We start from the raw sequence: 25,969 nt of genomic DNA, 5'->3' as shown, positions 1-25,969 counted from the left end.
AGTGTTTTATGGGTTTTAATGTATGGAAAAGGGTATGTATATTTACTAGAGTCATTAGTGTTGAAATTAGGCTGTTATTGCTTGGTTCCGGGAAAGAGGACAACTCCAATTTGGTGAAAATTAGGTCACAGACCCTGTCTCTTATACACATCTAGATGTGTATAAGAGACAGGAGTTGAAATTAGGCTGTTATTGCTTGGTTCCGGGAAAGAGGACAACTCCAATTTGGTGAAATTTAGCTCACAGACCCGGAAGGCACTGCCAGACCCGGTTCATCTCCGAAAACCCGACCCGGAAGGCGCTTGACTCGCGAGGAAGTGGCTGACGCGTGTGGAAGCTCCGAGACCCAGCGACCCGACCTGGTTAAACCTGCTTCAAGATCCGCGTCCAGGCCTAGCTCCGTGCGCGGCCCAGTCCAAGCCGCGCCCGCGCCTGCCCTCCATCCGACCCGCTTCAGCCGGCCCACACTCGAGTGGAGCTCCAGCCGACCCGTGCGCCTGGTAGTGGCTCAGCGGCCTTGTCCGGTTCAAGCTGGTTTGACCAGTTTTGATTGGTTTGGGCGGGTTTTTGCTGTTTTTGGGTTTTTGGAGCCAGTTCAAGCCCCTTTCAAGCGGTTCGAGCTAGTTCGAAGTGTTCGGAGGCGGTTCGAGGCTGTTTTCTGTTTATTATTGTAATAAGTGTAGCTTTTAGCTAGCTTAGGATGCAAAACCGGTCCATTTTAGTGTGTTTATTCAATTATGCATTGTGAATGTATGAATTAAATAATTTATTTATTGTGTGCATATTGTATGCCATGTAGATTTAAAATCCCAACATAGGATAAGTATGTAGCATGCATTGCAAGTATATTATAAGTGTGGTATGCATGTGTAGGATTCCATGGCTTTTGATATAAGTTGTTATATTGATGCATGAAATGAATGTTTATATAATTGTTATATAAAAACATGTTATGGATGCAAAGCATGTCTATTATTTTATAAGTTGTTATAAAATTAGATTAGACATTAAAATCCATAACAAAGATAAGTTGCATGCTCACGTAGGTTAAACCACCTATTTTAATAGTTAAAATAGGTCGACATTTTGTAAAATACGGTTACAAACTCAACCGATATATAATCCTATCTAAGGCTGGGTGTGCTTAAGTTGACGGTCTACGAAACACCTCCTAAATAGGAATTATGACCAAATAATTGAGCGTTGTTAACTGGTTTTATGAGCATACATGAGCGGTGATAGGTGTTAAAATTGGTTTGTTACCTAGACATCGTAGATTAAATCGAATCATAAGCATTATACTTGGATCAACCACATAGACTTAGGTTGTTTAGTTAGCTGAAACATTCCTCAGTAAAGTTTTACCCAAAAACAAGTAGAACACTTCAGTGAGAGTTTAATAACATATATGATATGCTGTTAAAGCACTTCAGTGAGAATTTAATAATGTATATGATATGCTGTTAGAACATTTTAGTGTGAGATTAATAACATATACGATATGTTGTTTTTAGCTCTCGCATCCCTAAGAGTTCACATCGACATTCATGTGACACTTCGTGTCACCCTGGAAGTGACCTCCATTCAGGAAGTGTTTGCATGAATCGAGATTAAGGTGAATAGGGGAAGTTGTTCACAGTAAAATCAAATACACAAGGTTTTGATTTTAATTCTCACGTCCCTAAAGAGTTCACACCGTGAGATTCATAACACGCTTCATGTCACCCTGGAAGTGACCTTCATTCGGAAAGTGTATGCATGAATCAAGATTAAGGTGGGGGAAGTTGTTCATTAAAAAATCAATATATGTGATATATTGATTTCAACTCTCACATCCCTAGAAAGTTCACACCATGAGATTCATACGACACTTCGTGTCACCCTGGAAGTGACCTCCATTTGGAAAGTGTTCATATAGGTCAAGATCAAGGTGAATGAGGGAAGTAATTCAAGTAAGTGGGTGAAGGATATGTGACAACGTGTCCTAAGGTCTCTTCCGTTAGTTTGGACCGTGAAATTCCTATGTTGCGCCTGCTGGTTAGCTTTATGCGACTCTTGCTAGTCATTTAACAACGGATATCCCCTCGGAGGGTTGTAACATGGGATTCAGAATAACTCAAACTCCAGAAATGGATATGATTTCTTAGGTCGTTCCCCAACTTTGACTCTCCAATTCGGTAGCATCATTGGAGCCGCTAATCTCTGAGTTTTAAAAATGGAGGGATACACTTATAGAATTACTAAGTGTTAGTAAGTTATTGACCGAAAACGATAGCTAAATGGCTATCGGAATAAGAGTTATTCTGGAGATAGTATTTAATCAAGAATGTCTTGCATTAGTGAATGAGTATTTGACTGCCCATCAGTAGCACTTATTCTGACTCACTATAGTATCGTTGCAAATAAAATAATGAAATTTGGGTACATTATTACTTTAATAAAATTTGATTGGGTTTAGAAGCAATTTACAAATTAGAATTTGTTTATAATTTCAGCATGTTGAATCCTTTAAATTTACTCGCTTTCGACACTTTTAATGGTAAATCAACATGCAAATTGAATATACTAGCAGTTGATGATTTAGACTATATTTTAATAGAGGAATGTCCTCTATCTCCCAATTCTGCTACTTACCAGAAAGCACAACAAAGTAAATATGATTTACTTGTCATTGAGACGTGCTTGGTGGAAAATGATAAGTTAACTTGTACTTTTGCTCAGGAAACTAGTTCCTGGAGACAACTTACAGAAGGCGAAGCAACCTTTAAGGTAGAGATCGAGGAGGTTGTTTCAGGTAAAGCAGCGGAAGATATAAAGTTATTTATTGGAGATAGACACATTTTACTTGAAAATGTTAATTACATTCCTTTTATGAAAAGGAATTTAATTTCTATCTCATGTTTGCTAGAACAAAATTACAAAGTTTCTTTTGAATATAATGAAATGTTCATTATCTCAAAACGTAATATAGTATGTTCTGCGAATTTAGAGAATAACTTATATGTGTTAAAACCGACTGAGGTAAAATTCGTTTTGAATATAGAGATGTTTAAAACTGCTGAAACTCATCATAAGAAAAAGAAAATTTCTCCAAATGTCTATCTTTGGCACCTAAAACTAGGTCACATTAATCTCAATCGGATTGGGAGATTGGTTAAGAGTGGACTTCTAAACCAGTTAGAAGATAGCTCTTTATCGCCATGTGAATCTTGTCTTGAGGGTAAGATGACCAAAAGATCTTTTACTGGAAAAGGTCTTAAGCCAAAGAACTCTTAGAGCTAGTACATTCAGACTTTTGTGGTCCGATGAATGTTAAAGTGAGAGGAGGGTATGAGTATTTCATCAGCTTCATCGATGATTATTCAAGGTATGGCTACATTTACCTAATACATCATAAGTCCGATACACTTGAAAAGTTCAAGAAATATAAGGCAAAGGTTAAGAACCAATTAGGTAAAAATATTAAAACACTTTGATCAGATCAAGGTGGTGAGTACATGGACTTAAAATTCCAAGACTATTTGATAGAACACGGAATTTAGTCACAACTCATAGCACCTGGCACACCTCAACAAAATGGTGTTGTAGAAAGGAGAAATAGAACCATGTTGGACATGGTTCGTTCTATGATGAGTTATGCTCAGTTTCCAAGTTCTTTTTTGGGGTCACGTAGTAGGGATTGCGGTGTATATATTGAACATGGTTCCTCGAAAAGTGTTTCAGAAACACCTTACAAGTTATGGAGAGGAAGTAAAGGTAGTTTACGTCACTTTAGGATTTAGGGATGCCCAACACATGTGTTGGTGCAAAGAAGTTGGAACGTCATTCAAAGGTATGCCTATTTGTAGCTATCCCAAAGATACAAAAGGTGGTTTCTTTTATGATCCTTAGGAAGATAAAGTATTTGTGTGGATAAATGAAACATTCCTAGAGGAATACCACATTAAAAATCATCAACCTCGCAGTAAGCTAGTATTAAATGAGATAACCAAAGAAACTACAGATAGATCAACAAGAGTTGTTGATCGAGCAAGTCCTTCATCAAGAGTTGTTGATGGAAATGGTACGTCACATTCTTCTCAAGAGTTGAGAATGCCTTGACGTAGTGGGAGGGTTGTGCAACAGCCTAACCAGTAAATGGGTTTAACTGAAACTCAGGTCGTCATACCCTGATGATGGCTTAAAGGATCCATTGACTTTTAAATAAGCAATGGATGATATGGATAAAGACCAGTGGATAAAAGCCATGAACCTCAAAATGGAGTCAATGTACTTCAATTCAGTTTGGGATCTTGTAGACAACCAGAAGGGGTCAAACCCATTGGTTACAAATGGATCTACAAGAGAAAATGAGACCATGCTGGTAAGGTACAAACCTACAAAGCTCGTGGTAAAAGGGTTTACCTAAAGAGAGGGGGTGGACTATGAAGAAACCTTCTCTCCGGTTGCCATGATCAAGTCTATTAGGATACTCTTGTCCGTTGCCACTTTTTATGATTATGAAATCTGACAAATGGATGTCAAGACAACTTTTTTGAATGACTATCTTGAAGAGAGTATCTATATGTCTCAACTAGAGGGGTTGATTGCATAGAGTCAAGAGCAAAAGGTTTGCAAGCTTAACAGATTCATTTATGGGCTAAAACAAGCATCTTGATCTTGGAACATGAGATTTGATACTGCGATAAAATCTTATGGCTTTGAACAGAATGTTGACGAACCTTGTGTTTACAAGAAGATCGTCAAAAAAACTGTAGCTTTTCTGGTTCTATATGTTGATGATATCGTACTCATTGGGAATGAAGTAGAATTTCTTGCTGACATTAAGACATAGCCAGCCACGCAATTCCAAATGCAGGATTTGGGAGAAGCACAGTATGTTCTTGGGATCTGAATCATTCGAAACCGCAAGAACAGAACGATAGCCTTGTCTCAGGCATCTTATATAGACAAGATGTTGTCTTGATATAAAATACAAGATTCTAGGAAAGGTATGTTGCCTTTCAAAAATGGAATTAATCCGTCTAAGGAACAGTGTCCTAAGACACCTCAAGAGGTTAAGGTTATGAAACGAATTCCATATGCATCAGCAGTAGGGAGTTTAATGTATGCCATGTTGTGTACTTGTCCTGACATATGTTATACAGTTGGAATTGTTAGCAGATATCAGTCCAATCTTAGATATGATCATTGGACTGCCGTTAAAAACATCCTTAAGTATCTTCAGAGAACGAGGGACTATATGCTCGTGTATGGTGCTAAGGATCTGATCCTTACTGGATACACTGATTCTGACTTTCAAATCGATATAGATTCTGGGAAATCTACTTCAGGGTTAATATTCACTTTGAACAGAGGAGCTATAGTGTAGAGGAGTATCAAACAAAGTTGTATTATTGACTCCACCATAGAAGCTGAGTATGGACACTGAGGAGACGTGATTGTCACACATATTTCCTGTGAAGACAACTTGGTTGATCCATTTACAAAAGCCCTCTTGGCTAAAGTATTCGAGGATCACCTAGTGGGACTAGAACTGCAAGGTAGATAGAACTAGGGCAATTGGGAGAAGTATTGGGTATATGATGCCCTAGTTTTGTATTTATTCTCTCATTACTCAACATTGTATATATATTTGTATATACATGTAAAATCCACTAGAGTTTTAGTCCAAGTGGGAGTTTGTTGGGTTGTAAGTCCTAAAACTCGCAGTTTATAATGTTAAACATATTCTATTATCAATAAAGATGTTATTGACATTTATTCAATAAAACTGTTATTGAATATGTGAATTGCGCTTGTAAAGTCTCTAATAAACTAAAGATCTATGGCTATTATTTGAATACATGAACTTTATGTGAGATATAAGAGTGGATCAAGTTCAGTAAATAGTCAAAACGGTCTATAGTATATGAATAAGGCTGGGCCAGATTATTTGTAGCATTTTACAATAATTGTAACATCTACAAAACGGTCGTATTCGCAGTGTTACCAGGATAAGGTGTCCTACCTTATCCATTTACCATAGACCATTTAAGTTATCGCTTAAACATGATCCACCTATATAACTCTACATACATGTTTAAGCTACAGATGATAACATTGGATATTAGTTTATTGGTTTGTGGGTTTAATGTTACTAAATGTCAAATAAAACATCCCAGATTTTATTAAATAAATAAAATATTTGTACAATACAATTGCAAACTACATGACCCTACGAGATTTAGGGAATTAACCCCAACAATCTCCCACTTGGCCTAACGTTAGTGTGGTGTACAATATAAAAGTCATACTAATATACAAGTACACGAAGCAATAACCTAGGGCATAACACGTGCCCAGTATAAATCTCCCACTTGCCCTAGTCTAGACGTGGTCTGTCTCATAGACCCATACTCTGAAGGTGACCCTTAAATACCTTAGCCGTGAGGGCCTTTGTAAATGGATCAGCAACGTTGTACTCCAAAGCTATATGTGTAAAGATCACGTCTCCTCGATTCACAATCTCTCGGATGAGATGATACTTTCGCTCTATGTGTTTCTCACACTTGTGACTCTGAGGCTCTCGGGAATTAACCACAACACCACTATTATCACAATACAGGGTGATAGGTTTTGACATGTCTGGAACGACTTCCAGATCAGTTAGAATTTTTTCGAGCCACACAACTTCCTTAGTAGCTTCACAAGCCACTACGTACTCAGTCGCCATGGTGGAGTCAGCAATGCACCCCTGTTTGGTGCCCCTTCAGACTACTGCCCCTCCGTTAAGGATGAACACTGATCCTGATGTGGATTTTCTAGAATCTTTATCAGTTTGGAAATCAGAATACGTGTATCCATTAAGAATCAAATCCTTAAAACCATACACGAGCATGTAGTCTCTCGTTCTCCGTAGATATCTGAGGATGTTCTTAACGGTGGTCCAGTGATCATATCCTGGATTAGACTGATATCTACTAACTATCCCCACCGCATAGCAGATGTCAGGTTTAGTACATAACATCGCATACATCAGGCTACTAACAACCGATGCATAGAGGATCCATCTCATTTCCTTAGCCTCTTGTAGTGTCTTAGGACATTGTTCCTTGGACAATATAACTCTATGACTGAAAGGTAGTAAACTTCTTTAGAATTTTTGCATCGAAAACTTGACAAGCATCTTGTTAATATACGATGTGTGAGACAGGGCTAGCATTTTGTTCTTTCGATCTCTAAAGATCTGAATGCCCAAAACAAACTGCGCCTCTCCCAAATCTTTCATTTGGAATTGGCTGGCTAGCCAATTCTTAATTTCAGCCTGTAAACCTACATCATTCCAAATGAGTAGGATGTCGTTTACTTACAATACTAGAAAAGCTACTGAACTATAGATGATTCTCTTGTAAACACAAGGCTCCTCAACATTTTGATCAAAACCATAAGATTTGATCACAGTATCAAATCTTATATTCCAAGATCGATAAACTTGTTTCGATCCATAGATGAATCGATTAAACTTGCAAATTTTTTGTTCTTGACTTTGGGTTTGTGAATCCCTTTGGTTGCTCCATATAAATGGTTTTCTCAAGATTTCCATTCAGAAAAGCAGTTTTGATGTCCATTTGCCAGATCTCATAGTCATAATATGAAGCAATGGACAAGAGGATCCAGATAGACTTTAACATGACAACAGGTGTGTAAGTCTCCTCATAGTAGACTCCTTCAACTTTGGTATAACTCTTTGCCATGAGTCTAGCTTTGTATGTCTGCACCTTCCCATCAGCACCCTATTTCCTTTTGTAGATCCATTTTCAACCTATAGGTTTAACCCCACCAGGTTGATCTACTAAATCCCAAACAAAACTGAAGTACATAGGCTCCATTTCGAGATCCATAGCTTTGATCCATACATCTTTGTCAATATCCTCCATTGCCTTCTTGTAAGACAATGGATCCTTAACATCTTTGTCAACTACCATAGCTAGGATTTGTGTTAAACCCATATAACGAATAGGCGGGTTCGCAACCCTCCTACTATGTCGAGGTTTCCTTAACACTTGAGGTGGCTTTGACCAACTAAATGATCCAACTTCAAAAACTCTTGTTGCGGTGTTGGGCTCTTCAATAACTCTTGTTGAAGGTTCAGTAGTTTCCTTCGAAAGTTCATCCAACACAATTTTACTACATGACAAATGCTCCCTTATATGGCCTTCTTCTAAAAATGTAGCGTTTGTCGACACAAACACTTTATTTTCTTAAGGATCGTAGAAGTAACTACCTCTCATTCTTTTGGGGTAGCCTACAAATGACACAATTTTGAACGAGGCTCCAGTTTCTTAGGACTTGCCTCAAGCACATATGTTGGGCAACTCCAGATCCTGAAATGACGTAAACTGGCTTTACGAACATTCCATAATTCCAAAGGTGTTCTAGTAACACTCTTAGATGGAACACAGTTCAAAATATAAATTTAAGTATGTATATAACCCCCGAGTCAGGTAAGGAAGCATAACTCATTATAGAACGAACCATGTCTAACAACATTCGGTTTCTCCTTTCTGATACACCATTTTGCTGAGGTGTGCCAGGTGCTGAGAGTTGGGATACTATTCCAGACTCTATCAAATAGTTCTGGAATGTAAGATAAAAAAAACTCTCCACCTCGATCAGATCAAAATATTTTAATTGTTTTATTTAACATTTTTAACTTGGGCCTTAAACTCTTTGAACTTTTCAAAAGCTTCAGACTTCTATTGCATTAAATAAACATACCCATATCTAGAATAATCATTAGTAAAAGTGATGAAATATTCAAGCCCTCCTCTTGCTTTAACATTCATCGTACCATACAGGTATGAATGTACAAGATCTAATGGTTCTTTGGCGCTATGACCATTTCAAGTAAAAGATCTTTTAGTCATTTTGCCTTCAAAGCATGACTCACACACTGGTAAAAAATTTTCTTCTAACTCGCTTAGAAGTTCATTCTTGACCAATCTCTTAATCCTATTGAGATTGATGTGTCCTAACCTCAGGTGACAAGGATGGACATTTTCTTTAGGAGAAACTTTAAGTCTTTTATACTGAGTTACCGCAGTTTTAAACATTTCAGTGTTAAGGATTGCTTTAGTTGCTAACGGTCTTAGCACATATAAATTATTTTCCAATGTAGCAGAACAAATATTAATACCATTTTTGGAAATAAATGTTGTATTTATATAGAATTGTATAAAGTAGTTTTGTTCTAATAAACATTTTACAGAAACTAAGTTCCTCTTTAAATCAAGAACAACAAATACATTTTCAAGTAAAATATATCTATTCTGTAAAGTTAGCTGGAGTCCTCCCACTGCCATAGCTGAGACAACGTGCCCAGTTCCAACACGCATTGTCATCTCTCTAGCATCCAGTTGCCGCCAGGAACTAATTCCCTGAAATGAAGAAAAAACATGGTTAGTGGCGTCTGAATAAATTATCCAGGAAGAATCATTATTCACCATTAAATAGGTCTTCAATATAAGTAAATCAGATTTACCATTCTTGGTCTTCTTCTTTTCTCCCAAGTATTTGGGATAGTTCCTTTTCCAATGTCCCTCGTGGTTGCAATGGAAACAAATTCCCTTTGTAGCGTTGGCCTTCTTGCCTTTTTGGGCAGCAGCTGGTGGGTTAGCTTTCCCCTTTCCACCTTTCTGTTGAGGTTGATGCCCTAAATCTCGTAGGGTTCTGTAGTTTGTATGAGATATTTTATTTGCATTTACTACAAACCAATAAACTAAGATCCCTGGTTGTCGTTGTAACTTAAACATGTATGTGGAGACATACAAGTGGATCATGGCTTAAGTGATAACCTAAATGGTCTGATAGTATATGGATAAAGGAGGGAAACCTTATCCTGGTGACACTACGGATATGGTCTACTTTGTAGATGTTACAAGTGTTGTAAAGTGCTACAGATGGTATGATCCTGATCATTCATGTGGAGACATGCGGGCAGGGTATCCTATACAAAGGAATTTGTATAAGACTGGACCACGAAGTATTTAGTCTCGTTATATAACGCTGTTCATGACAGAGACTTTCATTTCACTAGATTGACCATAGGTAACATGACCTTAATCCTCAGTAAGTTGAAAACTTCTGCCTATGAGGGCGGTCCTTTGATTTGCATGGGTGCGAATGGCCAGATTGCCGACTTAAACCTACCACTTTGGGGATTTGTCTGATTGGGCAGCTGGGAACTCACCTACGCAAGATGGAATTCACTCTTTTCCCGAAGCAGGGGTAAGTAGATAGATTGCTCCTTTAAGAGGCTGATTCTAGGGCTTGAACGATGTGACGCCACACACTTTCTCATGGCTCGAGAGGTGTTCACTCATAGTAGGACTATATTGTTCATTAGAGGAATCAGTGGTACTTAAGGAGTTAGATGTAACTATAGGGGCAAAACGGTAAATTGGCTTAGCTGTACTTACGAGCGATCTGTGAAGGGTTATCGTACTATTGACTAATTATATCCAACAAACACATATTTATATCTGTAGTGAGAAGAGTGCAACTGTCGATCTTTAGTGGAGTGCCTGTTAGTTAATGGATGATGAATCTCGTGATTAAAGAGTTTAGTCAGCTATTCACGTACTGTTGGAGCTTCAAGCTATAGGTTCATAAGGTCCCCTTGGTAGCTCAATGGATTCAAGTTGAGAATCAATTTTTAGGTTAGTTTGAAGTGTTCAAATTCACAAGAGGGAGTTTGATTATATATGATATAATTAAATTGGTTCAATGATATGTGATATAATTGATATGATGTATGAGATACATTAATTGGAGGAATTGATATAAATATGATTTATATTGAATAAAGGAGAAAAAAATATGGTTTAAATATTACATATGATGCGATATTAAAACTATAGGTTATAAATATAATATGATAAGTTAGTTATTATATTTATTTATAATTAAACAATTATGAGATAATTGTGGCTGGTTATTTTCTCCATTAACCATGAAAGTGGGAGGTTATGTTCATTTTTTATAACTGAAGGATAAAATAAAAAGTGTTTTCATTTTGAAAGAGATCGCTTCATTGTGTGCATTACTAATCGTTTAGCTCACGAGAGACTACACGATAGCCTTCTAAGTGAGAGACTAAATGATCGTGTAAAGTGCCTCTTACTAAACGATCGTGTAAAGTGATTTACTAAGCGATCACGTGCTAAGCGAGTTTTACTAAACGATCGTATAAACGATCAAGAGTGTTTTACTAAATGATTGTGTACCAACCGAGATTTACTAAATGATCAAGCATCTTAGTCTATGCGATATACAAAACCTCCTCCCACTTGCTTAGTCATATAGTTTGATTATTTCCTGCCTCTATCCTTCTACCAAATTCACAATAGAGCCCACACCTCCTGGATTCTCACACCTCCTGTAGGGGGACCACCATAAACGAGTAATCAAAAGAAAATCGTTGTTTGAAAACGTGACAACCTTTCCTCTAACAGAGAAGCTGATCGAGTCAACATTCTTCTTCTTCACTTCCCTCAACAACATATGGTGGACAAGTGGGTTGCTGAATATGATGTCTATGTCTATGAATCGCCCAAAAACTATTCTCTTGAACATCTTTAACTGTTGTCGGGTAAGCTTCTCCTTCACAATATTGTTGGCACTCGCAATGTGAGTCAAGCTCTTTACTTGTTCGGAAAACCGATCAACTTCATGTATTTTAAAACCTTTTGACATATTAAATTACTCTTGCATGAAATGAACATTTAATCTATCAGTTAACAGGTTCTTAAAAAAATCAACAAACATACATTCTATTTAAGTCTTGCTAGACTCACTCTGTAACGACCCGAGTTCAGGAGGGGTACATGAATGAACTGGTATCACATCCGAACGAGAGGGATCCTGAGGACATGAAAGTTTGGTTAAAAAAGGCTTAAAAGAATTGAAAGTTACTACCTATACCAACAAGGTGCACCTTCCTTTTCGGTGGCTCAATCATAAGAACTCCAAAGTTAAGCGTGCTTAGCTTGGAGCCTCTGGGAATTTTTCTAGGATGCATGTGAGTGAGGACAAAACATGCTGAAAGGACCCGTGTTGGTTTATGGGGACAACTTTCACTTCTAAGGCATTCAAGGCAAGGGAGGAAGGGAGTGTCGGGGCCATTAGGGGCCGAATTCGGATTCCGAATCTGGGCCTGGGGCGTTACACACTCTCGCTAGTAAACCTCGAAAATTAACGAGACTTCTTTATCTTTTGAGTTGTTCTGCTGGATTAATCGTTTAAGACCTTTGGTCACTACCCGGACCATGAAAAAAATGAGATCACTTCTTATGGACTTGTAAAGAATGATTTTGATCTAGTTCATATTAATATAGGGTTATTTGATATTTTTTCACAAAAAAAAAAAAAAAAAAGGTCATTTGGCATTTTGGATGATCATTCGTACAAATTTCTCAACAAAATACTTCCTTTTCGAGTATTTCGGTTTTTGACAGAACCCGCTCGTCGGACGGTGAAGCCAGCGCCAAACTCCCTCCGGTGAAGCCTCTAATTTCCTTCTGCTTCTGTTATCGCCGCTTTGTTCTTCAGAATCCGTTTAGTCTGATTGTTTGGTTAAAACTTCCTGAATTCGTTTTCTTCTTCCTTTTTCTTTTGTTCTGCTTTCGGAGTTTATATATCTGTTTGTAGTGATTTACATCAATCTGTTTTTGTTAATCTGCCTATAGTTCTGGAAGAATCAAGTTGTAGTTCGAGTAACAGCTATAGCATTAGTTCTTCTGGTGAATTTTTAACCGTCCGGACTGAATTTGAACTTCATTATTGATGATAGAAGCTTAAAATTGTCTTCACTTCCAGCTTGATAGGTCTAATCTCATCATTTTTGGTTTGCAGCATTTGAGATTAAGAAATTGAACATTCTATGGGTCCTCGGCAATGTCAGGTCTGCAATGAAGCACCATCCAAATACAAATGCCCCCTATGCCTTGTACCTTAGTAAGACAAATAAGAAGATTTGTTTTAGGTTATTTTCGTGTAGTCTTTATTGAAAACTCTCTGACCTTCATTTATTTGTGTGCTGGCCTCTCCTTTTCAATTTGCTTGAAGCTGCTCTCTGGTTTGTTTCAAGAAACACAAAGGTGCTGTTCTTTTGGACTTGGGTTTTTTATTATTCTATTTATGTTCTATATTTTGTTTGAAGTTTCGTGTTCAGATGGTATATAGTTCTAGTTGGCCTTTTATTTGGGATAACTTCATGATGTGGCAAAATCACTAGTCGTCTAGGTTGATGCCGCTTGTGCTTTGTTGTGAGTTTGAACTCACTGCCCAAGTTCATAGCAGATAATTGTTCTCAAGTTCCATTGCCTGCATTTTTACCTTCTTTTAAGGTTTAGTTGATGATAACTGGAGGGTCTGGTATCTGTTTAAGGGTTGAATACTTATTAGTTATGTTTTTCCAAGTTGAGTTACTCTTGAATGTCATGCTCCAATAAGTGGTTCATAGAGTGTTCTTTTACGTAATACACATGGAAGACCCCAAATTTCAAATTAGGTTAGGAAACGTCTACAACATTTTCCAAATACACCTAAGCACTATGCTGCAAGAGGTGCTTGGTCTTTAGGGTGGACAATACCTTTTGGCTCTCCATGCTTCGTTCCTTTGAACTTAAAATTCAGGCTTTTGACGGTGGTCTGAAAGGGACTTCTTTCTTAGCACAATTGATCCACGCTTGGTTAACATCTAAATAATTGATGCCCAAGATTACGTTGAACTATTGAAGTCCTACATATCCAATATGATCAACTTTGCTTCAAGAGTCTGACCCCAAATAAAAAGTTTCCCAACTTGACTACTTGCTTAGCTAGCAACACTGAACCATATATAGTAAACACCAAAAGCAGGTAACCTAGAAGTTCTAGCTCTAAGTTAGCTTGTTGAAGAATAAAAGGAGGACTTGACCCAAGTCAAATAACACAAAAGCAGGAAAACTAAGAACTGAGATGGTTCCTATAAAAAATTTACAAGGTATCTTTTACCCATATGACACTTTGTAAATTCTTTAATTGAAATACTATATTGGTTCTTAGAGTTTCTACTTCTGTGGTTTTTGACTTGGGGTCGAGTCATTCTTTTATTTCTTCGTCCTTTGTTCAAGAAGTGGACTTAAAAGCTAGAACCTTCAGGTTACCTGCTTTCTGTACAATCGTTTGGTTTCGTTCAATGTTACTAACTATGCATGTAGTGAAGTTGGATTTATTTATTATTATTATTTTTTAATTGTGGGCTAGACTCTTGGAGAGATGTTGAGTAGATTGGATGTACAGAACTTTGATGCAATCTTGGGCATGGATTGGTTAGCTGCTAATCAAACCACCATCGATTGTGCCAAGAAGGATGCCTTCTGTGGACCGACTGTGACCTAAATTTTAAGTTCAAAGGTGCGAAGCACAGATGTCCAGAGGTGGTATCGGTCCTAAAGGTTAAGCGTCTCCTGTAGCATGGGGCTTGGGCGTTTTGTCAAATGTTGTGAACATTAGCTAGGAATGATCCAACATAGACTCTATGCCTGTTGTGAAGGATTTTGTGGATGTTCTTCTTTAGGATCTCTTTGGGATGTCCCCAAGGCACCTGACCAAATGAAACTAGACGAACTGAAGGAACTCAAAGGGCAGTTGGAAGTACTCTTGGATATATGATTTATTCGCCTTAGTCTGTCTCCTTGAGATGCTCTAGTTTTCCTTGTGATGAAAAGGACCAGTAGCAAGTTATTCATACTTTTAGTGATTACTTTTCCATTTGGATAGTCTAGTTGATTCTTTCAAGTAGTTGGGTTTAGTTTAGTTTGTGAATGTGTTGAGGTTATTCCATTCGTTTGTGGAGCTATTGTTGTGTGTTTTTGAGCTTGAGGTTAGTGGCTGTTGGTTAACTTCTAGATTATGTATTTGAGTTGTTAAACTTGTCCAGGAGAAGCTTGTTTTTATTCCCGTTCATTATTGTTAGGTATCCAAGTCCCTGCACACAGAAAAACACACAAGAACACCCAATAAGGAACACCTAACAATACCAAAACAGGGTAATATGATCGCCCCTGTGAATATTATATATCAACAAATATCCCAAAGTATCAGAGGATATTACAAGCCAAACAGAGGTCTCAAAATCACAAGAACAAGAAATACAGAAACAAGGAAATGGAAATGAAATACTTGGCTATTCGAGAGAGCGCCTCTCCTTCAGTGAGCTCTTGCTCCCAAAAACATTCCTCCCTTCCACACTCATTTCCCAAGCCCTACAAAAACCCTTCATCCACTGGTCCCCTCCTCCGTACACTGTCAACCAACGAACCAATACTCAGATGGTCCCCACCTCCCTTTTGGCCTGCACAGCTCCCTTCTTACCCTTCCTCTCATATACGTTCATAATTGGAGGTCTCACATTATTATGTTTAAAGTTGTAGTGGCTTGATTAAAATTCTTTGATTAGAATTCTTGTAAAGAGATAAGTCATTTGATTCTTTTGTTTGAGCAAAGTTGTTATTTCACTCTCTGGGACTAGCAGGTTTATTTTCGTTGGTGAAGTGAGACTCAAAAGTTTTAATCCAAACTTCAGACAGTTTCTTTAGACAGCAATTTTCGGTTTGGTTTAAATGACCTAGGTGTCGTAATTGAGTTTAACTAGGTAAGAAGTCTGAAATTTGGGGGCATTACACACGCCGTCTGTGGTTAGCTTTCAATTCTATTAGTATGATAACTTATATCATTTGCAAATTGTGCAGAAGTGCCATGTGCCATCGAGCCTGTGTCTGCAGGGGACCAACCAAGTAAGTCTATTCTCACGTTTCATTTATTCAAATGCCTCACGTCATATACTACCCAATAATTGTCTATGAAGTTCCTTCCCGATTTTATCCTTTTGGATCCTGTAAAAGTCAATAAACTTTCTTTTACTTGTTCATTCTTCTAGTATTCATTGAACTCACTGACCCTTTTCTATTCTTTCTGTCTACAGCTGCTCCTAATGGATCACTTGTAGATAGGCCCATATATGTTAGAGACCAGAATGAAATACTTGAAAAGTTGCAGCTAGAGGCTATTGGTATTGATTCATAACTACTGATTTTATTACCTCAATTTATACATGAGCTCAGTTGGTCCCAATAAACACTTGACATGCATTCCTATTTCTTTACAAGAGTTAAAAATTTTCATGATGGTTTCTTGGAGAACCCCTTCCTTTAGTAGGGTTATATATATATACATATATATGTGTGTGTGTGTAAAATTCATGATGGTTAATTAGAGACCAAAATCTTCAAATCTCAAAGGGGACGTTTGGCCCACTAAGTGGATTTAATAAGTCTTGGGTAAAAATGTTGGAGTTAGTAAGTTTGTGTTTGGGGTGTAGAGTTGTAAGATTGTGTTTGATAATTGTGATAAATAGATTAAGAAAATAAAATGAAGTTACTTGGTAGATGTGAAAGTAGAGATATAGGAGAATATTGAGTTCTTTGGTAAACGTAAAAAGTATGAAAGAAATGGGAAGATAGAGTTACTCTATAAATGTACAACACTTATTATTAAAGTTGAGTTATTTACACCAAGTCACCAACTTAAGAAGTTGGTGGGCAACGGCCCCAAAGTGAAATGTTTACGGGATTAGTTCTAAGTAGAAAATCTAGAATATGATAAATTCTGAATCATTTGCATAACTTTGGATGGCAAAGTATCATATGAGAAGGGGTTTAAGCTTTTGAAGTTCGAACGACAGAAAACCGACAGAAAACTATGTTTTATCACATTTTTATTTATGCGTCGAGAATAATGTTGTTTCTAGTTGTTTGGACTATTAATGAACTTACAATAGGTTTCTACGCATCTTTCATATAGCTTCTTCCTCAGAAATACACAGTGATTTGAATCATGAGAGACTCCAGAAGCTCATCCTTGCTATCGATAGTTCACCAGATCCAGAAACTGTGAGTAGTCTGCACTTCCAAAATTTGAGAAATTATACTCTTAAACGACTTCTCTTCGAAAACAAAAGGAAAAAGAAAGAAAACACTTGATCAACTTTTTTCCTCATTATAGTCGTCACAAACTAATGGTTATGAATGTGAATATCAATAATAATAGTTAAAAGCGAAGATTTAAGTTGGTTATTGCTCTTATTAGGAACTTGATAAAGCTATGGAAGATGAAGCATTTCACATTTTCAGCACCAAGGTACTATTTTTGGGGAGAACTGTCTGTCAAATATTTTTGTTCATCTATGACTCACGATGCAGTCGTGAGCATGCCAGATAATATTTTTGTTTGCTTTAAGCATATATTCTCTGTTGGTTAGATATCATCCATTATCGGCTCGTAGTCCCGGTGGTCACAGATGGAGGAAGGAAAAAGTTTGTTCGAGACATGTATATGTATAATCAATGGGGCACAAGTGATCAGCTCTGCAGATGCTGATTTTCAACAATTAACTACGGGTCTCGGATTGTAGATTAGCTTTGGGACGCCATCCAAGCACTCAGCTGCAATGTTTGATGGCGATAAATGTGCCAAGTTTTGGGATGATATATGATTTACTCGTCTTTTCTTTACAAGTAGCCTTCTCTTTCTTTAATGAACAAAACAGTATTCAAATACTACATAGGAATCTGTTCCTTTGAGAATCAATGAATAGCTCATGTTTAATGATGTCGAGACTCAATGGTGTGTAATAGGTAATGTTTTGACTAGAAGGCTTGGGATTGAATTAACAAGCAGAAAGTTGAAAGTCAGTTTCTATCATGATGAAACAAATAGAATTTCCAAAACGAGAGTTCTTTCACGTATTGATCTTTTTAGATTCTGTTTCTCTTTGGATGTCTTTATAATTATTTGATACATCTCATTTTACTTGTTTGAACGCTCTTTGCCATGTATTCTTTCAATTTTTCTCCAAGAAAGCATTGAAGAAGAAAAAAATAATAAAATTCATTGGAGGAGAGATTTCTGATTATCTTCAAAATTGATGCTTTCGAGTTCTAAACAAGTAGAAGAGTTTGGAGAACAAAGGAAATACATATCCAACAAAGGCTGCTAACAAATTAGCTTCAGAATGGAAAAATACATATATATAGATTAAAATCTGAGAACAGAGAGTATTTCCAACTCCATAATGTGAAAGAAGACATTTCTTTGAGTAGTTTCCTTTCAAGCACACTATCAATAATCTTCATCACATATATAGGCCTTCTGGCACGCCGTCTTCTTATACATATTACATAATCTCCTCCTTTGCCTTCTTGAAGTCGGCATGTGTGACCTGTAGCAAATGACAACATTAAAGTAACCTAAGCAACATTTCATTCTCATTCAATCAACTCCAAGAGTAACAATACACAAAACAGACTCGGGATAACCTGTTCATTGTTCAATCCCCATTCTCTATGTATTATAGATTCCGATACTTGATGGCATTTGTTAGTCCAAAAACTTGGAACTTAATCCAATCCATCAACCCGGAAACGAAACAAAGTGTGTTCCCTTTCGTCAAGTAGGGAATTCTTACCTTCATATGCCGTTCTCTCAAAGCAAGCAGCCCAGCTTCAATACATATGGCCTCTATATCAGCCCCAGAGAATTCATCTTTGGTCATTACAAATTCCTCTAAGTTGACGTCATCTGCTAATGTCATCCTCGATGTGTGTATCTGCAAATAAATCAAAGTTCTCAAGTTGTTAGACAAAGAAGAAACACCTTCAGTTTATTGGTATAACCAACCCGAGCTATAAAATGGTACAAGTTTATTAATGGACAGCGCTTTCAACTGAAAACTAGATCTGAAAAATGCACCTCAGGCAACGGAAACTCAATCTTCCTATCTATTCGGCCTGGTCGAAGCAAAGCTGGATCGGCACTTTCGATTCTGTTTGTAGCAAGTATCACTTTAACATCTCCTCTTGAATCAAAACCATCCAACTGATTAAGTAATTCCAACATTGTCCTTCGGATCTCACATTCACCTCCAGAGTGAGCACGTAGGGAGTATGAATCAGAGACAGAAACAACAGACTTCTTTTAGAAATAAGAATGTTAAACAACTGATCTCTTTGTGCTGACAGCATCAATCTCAGTCAGTCGTGGCTACGAGTCTCACGGAAGCTCCATACTTTCAGCCAAGTTTTGATAGGTTCTATATTGGGTGGTTTCTTCGCCATTTTATGGTATTTGTTCTGGAAGGCTGTGGTTAGTGAAGCTTTTTCAGCAAATTTGTGAGTTCAAGTTGTTGTGGTCTTGGAAGCTTCTTGATTCTGTATAGGCTTCGTTATATATGTATTAAACAATTGATTCAGGGATGATAAATAGTTGTAGTCACGTGCACGGTATTATGCTACATGCCTCAATTGGATGGAATCCTTAAGGTCTCTTTCTCGAGGCAAACAGGTGCTTGGATAATTGAATACAACTGCTGATTTCACCTTTTGATATGGTGAGATGACAATTGTGTCCATATAAAAGATAGGGTGTAGATTTTTCTTTTTTGTCTTTAGAATAGAAAACTGATCGAATCATTCAATGGCTTATAGGAAGGAAGAAATTAGGCGTAAATATATTTATGAAAGATCTTTGAAGAGTACAAATCTCTATAAAGTTTCCAACATTCACTAGTTTGAAATCCATATGCTACATCAGCTGCTACAGTGCAGTTCTATTTTACTTCCCCTCGTTCTTAGTTGCTTCATTTATCTGATGGAAGCAGCCTAAATTATAACAATGTGTAGGAAGGCAATATCAGCAAGAGAGAGAGAGAGGTAGTAGACCAATTACTGTAAGATCATTTTAAGTATAATTTTTAAAAATAGTATCCAGCTTCAAGATCAAATTTTAGGCAACGCCAATATGCTTGTGCAAGTATCTGTTCCTGAACAAGGTTTTCACGTGACAAGTCATATTCTTCCACCATTAGGTATAATAATGGTAAATATAGGTTATGTTGAATCACATACCTTTCTCAAAATCTCCACAAGTCCTTCAAGAAGATGACGATCTGAAAAATAACCTCCATGTACTGGACCCTTCACCTTTGACATTGCTAATTCAAACCAAATGCATAAGTATCACAATTGATTTAACAGAATTCTCAAAAGAGTACCAGCACCTTCATGAGCCACCTCTTCACTTCTTAAAAGTCAAACGTGATCCCAGCTGCAGTCCGTGATTTCACTTCTAAGAAGTAAAGGCATCAAGGAGACAACAGTCGGTCAAAATTGGAGTATGTACAAATCAATCTTTTGTTATTCTTCCATATCAGTTACTAAATGGTCCAATTCAAGAATATAGATTTCCGTTCCTGAAGCCAACTCCTCCAACATACTGTATATGTCTTCTCCTCGTGGATGTGAACGATCTCCAGCAACAAATGCGAAAATACTATCCTTGATCTTTATCGAAGACCAACCTGGCTCCTTAACCACCCCCTTTGATTTCATTAACATTCTTATATTTGCTGCTTCCTTCCACTTTCCCTTGGCAGCAAAAATGTTTGCTAACGTTATGTGAGTCCCAGCACAATTTGGATCTAACTTCAAAACTTCAGCAGCAGCACGTTGTCCACAATCAACATCACCATGGACTCTACATGCCCTCAGCAAAATAGACCAGACAACATCGTCCCCTTGAAATGGCATGCTTCTAATCAAGCTCTCTGCATCACGTAATTGTCCTGCTCGACAGAGAAGATCAATCATACATCCATAGTGTTCTTTTGAAGGAGTGATGTGATAATCTTTGCTCATTGAGTTGAAGTAGTGGAAACCAAGGTCAACCATTCCTGCATGGCTACAAGCTGTAAGGACGCCAATGAAGGTCACGGAGTCTGGTCTTAAACCAACCTTTTGGATATTTTCAAACAATTCAATGGCTTCTTGGCTATGTCCATGTTCAGCATACCCGCTGATCATAGCTGTCCATGAAATGACATCATCTTTCAATGAGTCCATAAAGATCTTAGAAGCTTCCGCGATGCTCCCACATTTTGCATACATAATAATAAGAGCACTACATACCATGGATGTCTGTTCTAACCCAACAGACAAAACATGAGCATGCAATTGCTTCCCTTGCTCGAGAATCGCCATACTTCCACATACACTCAGCACGCTAGCCAAGGCGAACTCATTTGGTTTCGGTCCTTCACTTCTCATTCGTGACAAATACTCAAAAGCTTCTTCGCCATAGCCTACTTGAGAATATGCTGCAATTATAGTGCTCCAAGTAATCACATCCCTAAAATTCATTGAACAAAATACCTTTGAAACTGAAGCTAACTCCCCACATTTTGAGTACATGGTCATGATAGAGTTAGCAACTGACAAAGCATTCCGAAACCCGACACGTAAAACATGAGCATGTAGTTGTTCCCCCCACTTCAACCTTGCAAGATTAGCACAACCAGAGATAACAGCAGCAAATGTATATTCATTTGGAATCACATTGCTTTCCTGCATTCTTTTAAATGCTTGAAGCCCACATTCCTCCTTACCCATTTGAACGTATGTTGCTACAATTGTCGTCCATGAAACGACATCTGGAGTCCTCATCTTTCCAAACATATACAAACCATAATCTAGCTTACCACATTTGTTATACATGGTGGCCAGCGAATTGGCCACGAAGGAGTTCTCATCAAATCCTTTCTTAAGTGTCTGTGTATGAATTGATCTTCCATGATTTAGTGCGCCTAAATCAGCACTGGCCTTCAATGCTATAGCATATGCATATGAGTCATATTCGACCTTTGACCTTCCCATTTCAGAAAAGTAAGCTAGCCCGTCCTCGCTATACCCTGCACGAACAAGCCCAGTTATAACTGCTGTCCAAGTCACCACATTTCTTGTCGGCATTTCATCAAACATTTTACAACTTCTCCCAATTTCTCCAATTTTCATATACATGTCGAGAAGAGCACTACCGACGAAAACAGAGTTGACTAGACCTGTTTTGACTGAAAACCCATGCAAGTTTGTACCATAAAAAAAATTCAAACCGAGCCCACAAGCCTTAAGACCAAGACTAAGTAGAAAGGGATCAATTCGGAGCTCAGACTGAAGTCGCATCTTTGAGAACAAAAGCAAGGCTTCAGAGGAGTCTGAGGCATTAACATACCCAGAAATAATATTGGTCCATGAAACCTCATCCCTTTGAGGCAGTTGATCGAACATGTCGCGTGCATCTTTCAAGTGACCGGTTCTCACTAATAGTTTCAACTCGTTGTTAGCTTTGGGTAAATCTACATTATTTGAGAAATGGGTATTCAGGTTTGAAGGTTTGAGTTTTGTATTTAGATGACGAAGATTATCCTTCGTCTCCTCTCCGGCGACAGCCAAAAATGTAAAATTTCTCCGGATGTGTTGCCGACGGAAAAAGACCATGATGTGTTAGAGAAGAGCTATGAAAATTAAGTGCACTTTCGACGCACCAAGTAATTTGATGGGTCACGATTGGAAGCAGCAATCTGGGCTTATTAGAAGAATATTGGCAATAAGCCGGAAAAAAAAAAACGAATTAGCAGAGAATCAAACTGTTGGGGTTTGATAAAATATAGAATTTTTTTTTAAATAATATATTTTTTTAAATATATAATAACAAAAATAAGGTAGGAGTGAAAGTATTGTCAAAAATATGTTTTTAAATCGTGTGTTGGGTACATGATTACACCTTAATCGTGTACACAATACACGATTAGCACTAAATCGTGTACCAGGTACACGAGTTCCATGCGCAGTCTGCTGTGACAGTCATGCAGGGTTGACTGAGGTAATCGTGTACCCGTATACGATTACCTTAAGTCGTGTATCCTGTACACGACTTCCTCCTCCATTAAATTCTACACGACTTCCTCCTCCATTAAATTCCACCGCGCCCCTTCTTCTTCCTCATCCGACCTTCTGCCTTCTCCGTCCAATTTCAAGCTTTCGACCTTCTTTTGTTGCATTTCTCTATCCAAAATTTTGAAATCTTCCTCATTTTGCTTATCTCGTGCATCTGAAATGGTCATCCATTTGTTCGTCCACTTCTGTGGTAAAATTCTTTCTCTATGTTTTTTCCAATATATAATCTTTCTATATATATCATTTTGTTTGCATTTGGGCTAAATGTGTAGTTTATGGATCCATGATTTATTTGTTGGGTTGAATCTAGAAATATATGTATATATTTGTCTATTTGTTGGGCTGATTTTGTCATTGGATGATTATGTATTTGTTGGGTTGAATGTAGAAATATATGTATATGTTTATAAAAATGAAGATTGTTTCACACACACACATATATATATATATATAATATTTTGTTTGCATTTGGGCTGAATTAAACGTATGATTCATAGATATATTACTTTTTTGCATTGGGCTGAATTGAATGTATGATTCACGGATATATTACTTTGTTTGCATTTAGGTTGAATTAAATGTATGATTGATATATTATTTTGTTTTTATTTGGGCTGATTTAAATGTATAGTTTATGGATTTTAGATTTGGATTGATTTAAATGTATAGTTTATGGATCTTAGATTTTGGCATAGTTTATGGATCTTAGATTTGAGCTATCTAAGGATCTTAGATTTGAGTTATTTAAATGTATAGTTTATGAATCTTAGATTTGGGTTGATTTAAATATATAGTTTATGAATCTTAGATTTGGGCGGATTTAAATGTATAATATTTAGACTTATATGTTGAACATAGAAATTGGATTTTGTTGGATTGACATATTAACATATTTTTTGTCAACTATAATAGTTGAAAAAATTATAATAAATATATGATGTGTTTTGAAGATTTAGTTATTCTTGAACCTGGAAATGATGGAGATAGTGAAATTGACGTTGAAGTTGATGAATTTGGAAACGACAATAGTGGGGAACATGATCTTGAGTTGGTACCATTAGAAATGTTCACCCAAATAGATTGGAAAATGACAAATTCAAGGTGTGAACTAGGGTCTACTTTGGAAGAAAGAAATATAGGTGTAGATAACTGTAGTTTATTGTTTAATACCAAAGAAGATTTACAGCTTACTGTAAAAAAATATTGTGTGACAGAACACTACGAAATTGTTGTAGTGGAATCAAATCAAGATCTTTGGTATGTTAGATGTAAATCATGGAGTGACGGTTGTGCTTGGAAGTTACGGGCATGTCGGCATAGAACTCATGGGATGTTCGAAATCACCAAACTTCCCACAAGTGTTGGAAATGCACAAGCGTTGGAAATAGCGGGGTCACTGATACTACTACAAGTATGGGCTTATGACCGATTTCCAATTATAACACCACAAATCCAGCTATAGGCCTCAGATTATTGTCCACCTAATGCCAGGTATTATTTCATTTATATATTTATTTCGTTACCATTTTAGGTAAGAATATAAATTAATTGTATTTTTTTATAATTTTAGATGGAGTGGTGTATTAGTTGCCTCTGAACAGTCATCAAATATGTTGCTCATATACAGAAAAATATTTGACATGCTGATGCACAATCAAGTAGCAAATATATATATAAATGAATATTTAAAACATTTTAGATGTATACTTATTATTTTTTTTTTGTCAGATTATTTGGACGCCATAAACACAACATATTTGGTCATCCTTACCTGATTATTGTCGTGATGGTGAAGATATCTAGTTGACCGTTAGCCCTCTTATATGCTTCCATATAGTAGAGTGACATCATCTAGATCATGTGTTGAGACAGTTCGGTCTGCGACAAACGATACCTTCATTATCCTATACACTCCCAGCATTACACCATATCAATTTGAGAGGTAAGCACGACCAAAACTGGTGTCAAATCCATGCCGAATATTTATCCTACTAGCATGGACGACATGATCGTTGTGCACAGGGAGAATTAACAAATGGGCCAGCTGTATTAGATGACTACTTTTCTTGGTACAATTCGATCATGTGGCGATTTATCCTAACGACACTTATTATTACTGCATGATAAGAGATTTAAAATAAGACATTTTCCATATATATGATATGAATATTGTTTAATATTTATTTTTTTTATTGTACAAAATAATTTTATCGGTTCAACAATATTCAGTGCAGAACAACTTACCAGAATTGGGTTCAATGTGTCAGCAAACATTGGTCAACATTATTCAACAAACAAGACGACTCAAAACATTGGTCAACATTATTCAACAAACAAGACGACTCAATGTTGCTGACATTGATCGAAGATGTATTCGTCGTAGACGACAACGACAACAGGGTGAACTTAATTTAGAGGGACACGAAGACAAACCCATGAGGGGTAAGGGACAGAGGGTCGTTTTTAAATTTCATGTAAGCTTTCATTTTCAAATTGTAAATTAAAGAACTAATGGTAAATTTTCTTTAATATCATGACATTTTTTTTAATATAAGTGCAAGATATTTTCATTGTAGATTAAATATATAATTAAGTTTAATAATGAAGGAATTTGTGGACCCATTCCTAAAGTTTTAATATTGTTGTACATCTACAATAATAATAATAAAAAAAATAGTCAACACACTTTAAAAAAAAAAAATAAGCAAATCGTGGACCGGGTCTACGAGTTTGCATCTAACCGATCAACCAGTCAGCCGACGTGGTGCTGACTGGATTAAACGGAACTCGTGTATCAGGTACACGAGTTTGTCACATGGCAATCGTATACCCCGTACATGATTTCACTATTCCAATTTTGTCAATAGTTTCCTTAAATAGAAAAAGTTTCTCTCCAACCCTATTTTTGTCATTATATATTAAAAAAATATTATTTTTTAAAATAATTCTAAAATATACTTATTACACATTTGAAGAAAGTGGGAAAATTGACAAAAATGGCCTATTTGGAGTTTGATTTTGTTTTTTTGATCTATTTTTGAAAAACAAGTTTTTTTACCCCTTGAAGATGAAAATTATGTAATCATGGAAAATATTGG

General features: G+C 36.9%; 3 protein-coding genes across 7 annotated transcripts; 1 reads left to right on the top strand and 2 right to left on the bottom strand.

Moving 5' to 3' along the window:
* Positions 1 to 12,409: 12,409 nt before the first annotated feature.
* LOC120077141 (zinc finger HIT domain-containing protein 3) lies at positions 12,410 to 17,827 on the top strand. Of its 2 annotated transcripts, XM_039031044.1 has the most exons (9): positions 12,448 to 12,540; positions 12,729 to 12,782; positions 12,895 to 12,996; positions 13,108 to 13,139; positions 15,777 to 15,821; positions 16,010 to 16,096; positions 16,888 to 16,976; positions 17,173 to 17,223; positions 17,345 to 17,827. In XM_039031044.1, the coding sequence occupies exons 3-9, from the start codon at positions 12,923 to 12,925 to the stop codon at positions 17,366 to 17,368; spliced, it is 402 nt and encodes a 133-aa protein (XP_038886972.1). In that variant the 5' UTR covers positions 12,448 to 12,540; positions 12,729 to 12,782; positions 12,895 to 12,922; the 3' UTR covers positions 17,369 to 17,827. The 2 variants fall into 2 exon arrangements, with proteins under 2 accessions (XP_038886971.1, XP_038886972.1); XM_039031043.1 differs by lacking the exon at positions 12,729 to 12,782 and having other exon boundaries at positions 12,410 to 12,540.
* A 156-nt stretch (positions 17,828 to 17,983) lies between these two features.
* Positions 17,984 to 22,556, bottom strand: LOC120077509 (putative pentatricopeptide repeat-containing protein At3g47840). Of its 4 annotated transcripts, none has more exons than XM_039031421.1 (4): positions 19,989 to 22,556; positions 18,835 to 19,903; positions 18,551 to 18,691; positions 17,984 to 18,304 (listed from the first exon to the last, which is right to left on the bottom strand). In XM_039031421.1, exon 1 carries the CDS (start codon positions 22,410 to 22,412, stop codon positions 20,277 to 20,279), a length of 2,136 nt encoding a protein of 711 aa, XP_038887349.1. In that variant the 5' UTR covers positions 22,413 to 22,556; the 3' UTR covers positions 17,984 to 18,304; positions 18,551 to 18,691; positions 18,835 to 19,903; positions 19,989 to 20,276. The 4 variants fall into 4 exon arrangements, with proteins under 4 accessions (XP_038887349.1, XP_038887348.1, XP_038887347.1 ...); XM_039031420.1 differs by having other exon boundaries at positions 18,835 to 19,742; XM_039031419.1 differs by having other exon boundaries at positions 18,835 to 22,556.
* Positions 18,260 to 20,072, bottom strand: LOC120078019 (26S proteasome regulatory subunit 4 homolog). Its single transcript, XM_039032191.1, has 4 exons — positions 19,989 to 20,072; positions 18,835 to 19,053; positions 18,551 to 18,691; positions 18,260 to 18,304 (listed from the first exon to the last, which is right to left on the bottom strand). The coding sequence occupies exons 1-4, from the start codon at positions 20,070 to 20,072 to the stop codon at positions 18,260 to 18,262; spliced, it is 489 nt and encodes a 162-aa protein (XP_038888119.1).
* Positions 22,557 to 25,969: the final 3,413 nt, after the last annotated feature.

This window comes from Benincasa hispida, chromosome 5 (assembly GCF_009727055.1).
Source record: "Benincasa hispida cultivar B227 chromosome 5, ASM972705v1, whole genome shotgun sequence".
Lineage (NCBI taxonomy): Eukaryota > Viridiplantae > Streptophyta > Magnoliopsida > Cucurbitales > Cucurbitaceae > Benincasa > Benincasa hispida.
The sequence above is the reverse complement of the archived record's forward strand: the minus strand, read 5'-3'. Positions and strand labels throughout refer to the sequence as shown.

What these genes read in the sequence shown, in the direction of transcription:
- LOC120077141 (XM_039031043.1), top strand. Translation starts at nt 12,923, where the DNA reads ATGGGTCCTCGGCAATGTCAGGTCTGCAATGAAGCACCATCCAAATAC. An exon ending in CCCCTATGCCTTGTACCTTA is followed by an intron (nt 12,997 to 13,107) that starts GTAAGACAAATA and finishes ATTTGCTTGAAG; the next exon opens with CTGCTCTCTGGTTTGTTTCA. An exon ending in GTTGCAGCTAGAGGCTATTG is followed by an intron (nt 16,097 to 16,887) that starts GTATTGATTCAT and finishes TCTTTCATATAG; the next exon opens with CTTCTTCCTCAGAAATACAC.
- LOC120078019 (XM_039032191.1), bottom strand. Translation starts at nt 20,072, where the DNA reads ATGTCAAAGGTGAAGGGTCCAGTACATGGAGGTTATTTTTCAGATCGT. An exon ending in TTGTGGAGATTTTGAGAAAG is followed by an intron (nt 19,054 to 19,988) that starts GTATGTGATTCA and finishes TTCTAAAAGAAG; the next exon opens with TCTGTTGTTTCTGTCTCTGA. An exon ending in TGAGAGAACGGCATATGAAG is followed by an intron (nt 18,305 to 18,550) that starts GTAAGAATTCCC and finishes CATTTGCTACAG; the next exon opens with GTCACACATGCCGACTTCAA.
- LOC120077509 (XM_039031419.1), bottom strand. Translation starts at nt 22,412, where the DNA reads ATGGTCTTTTTCCGTCGGCAACACATCCGGAGAAATTTTACATTTTTG.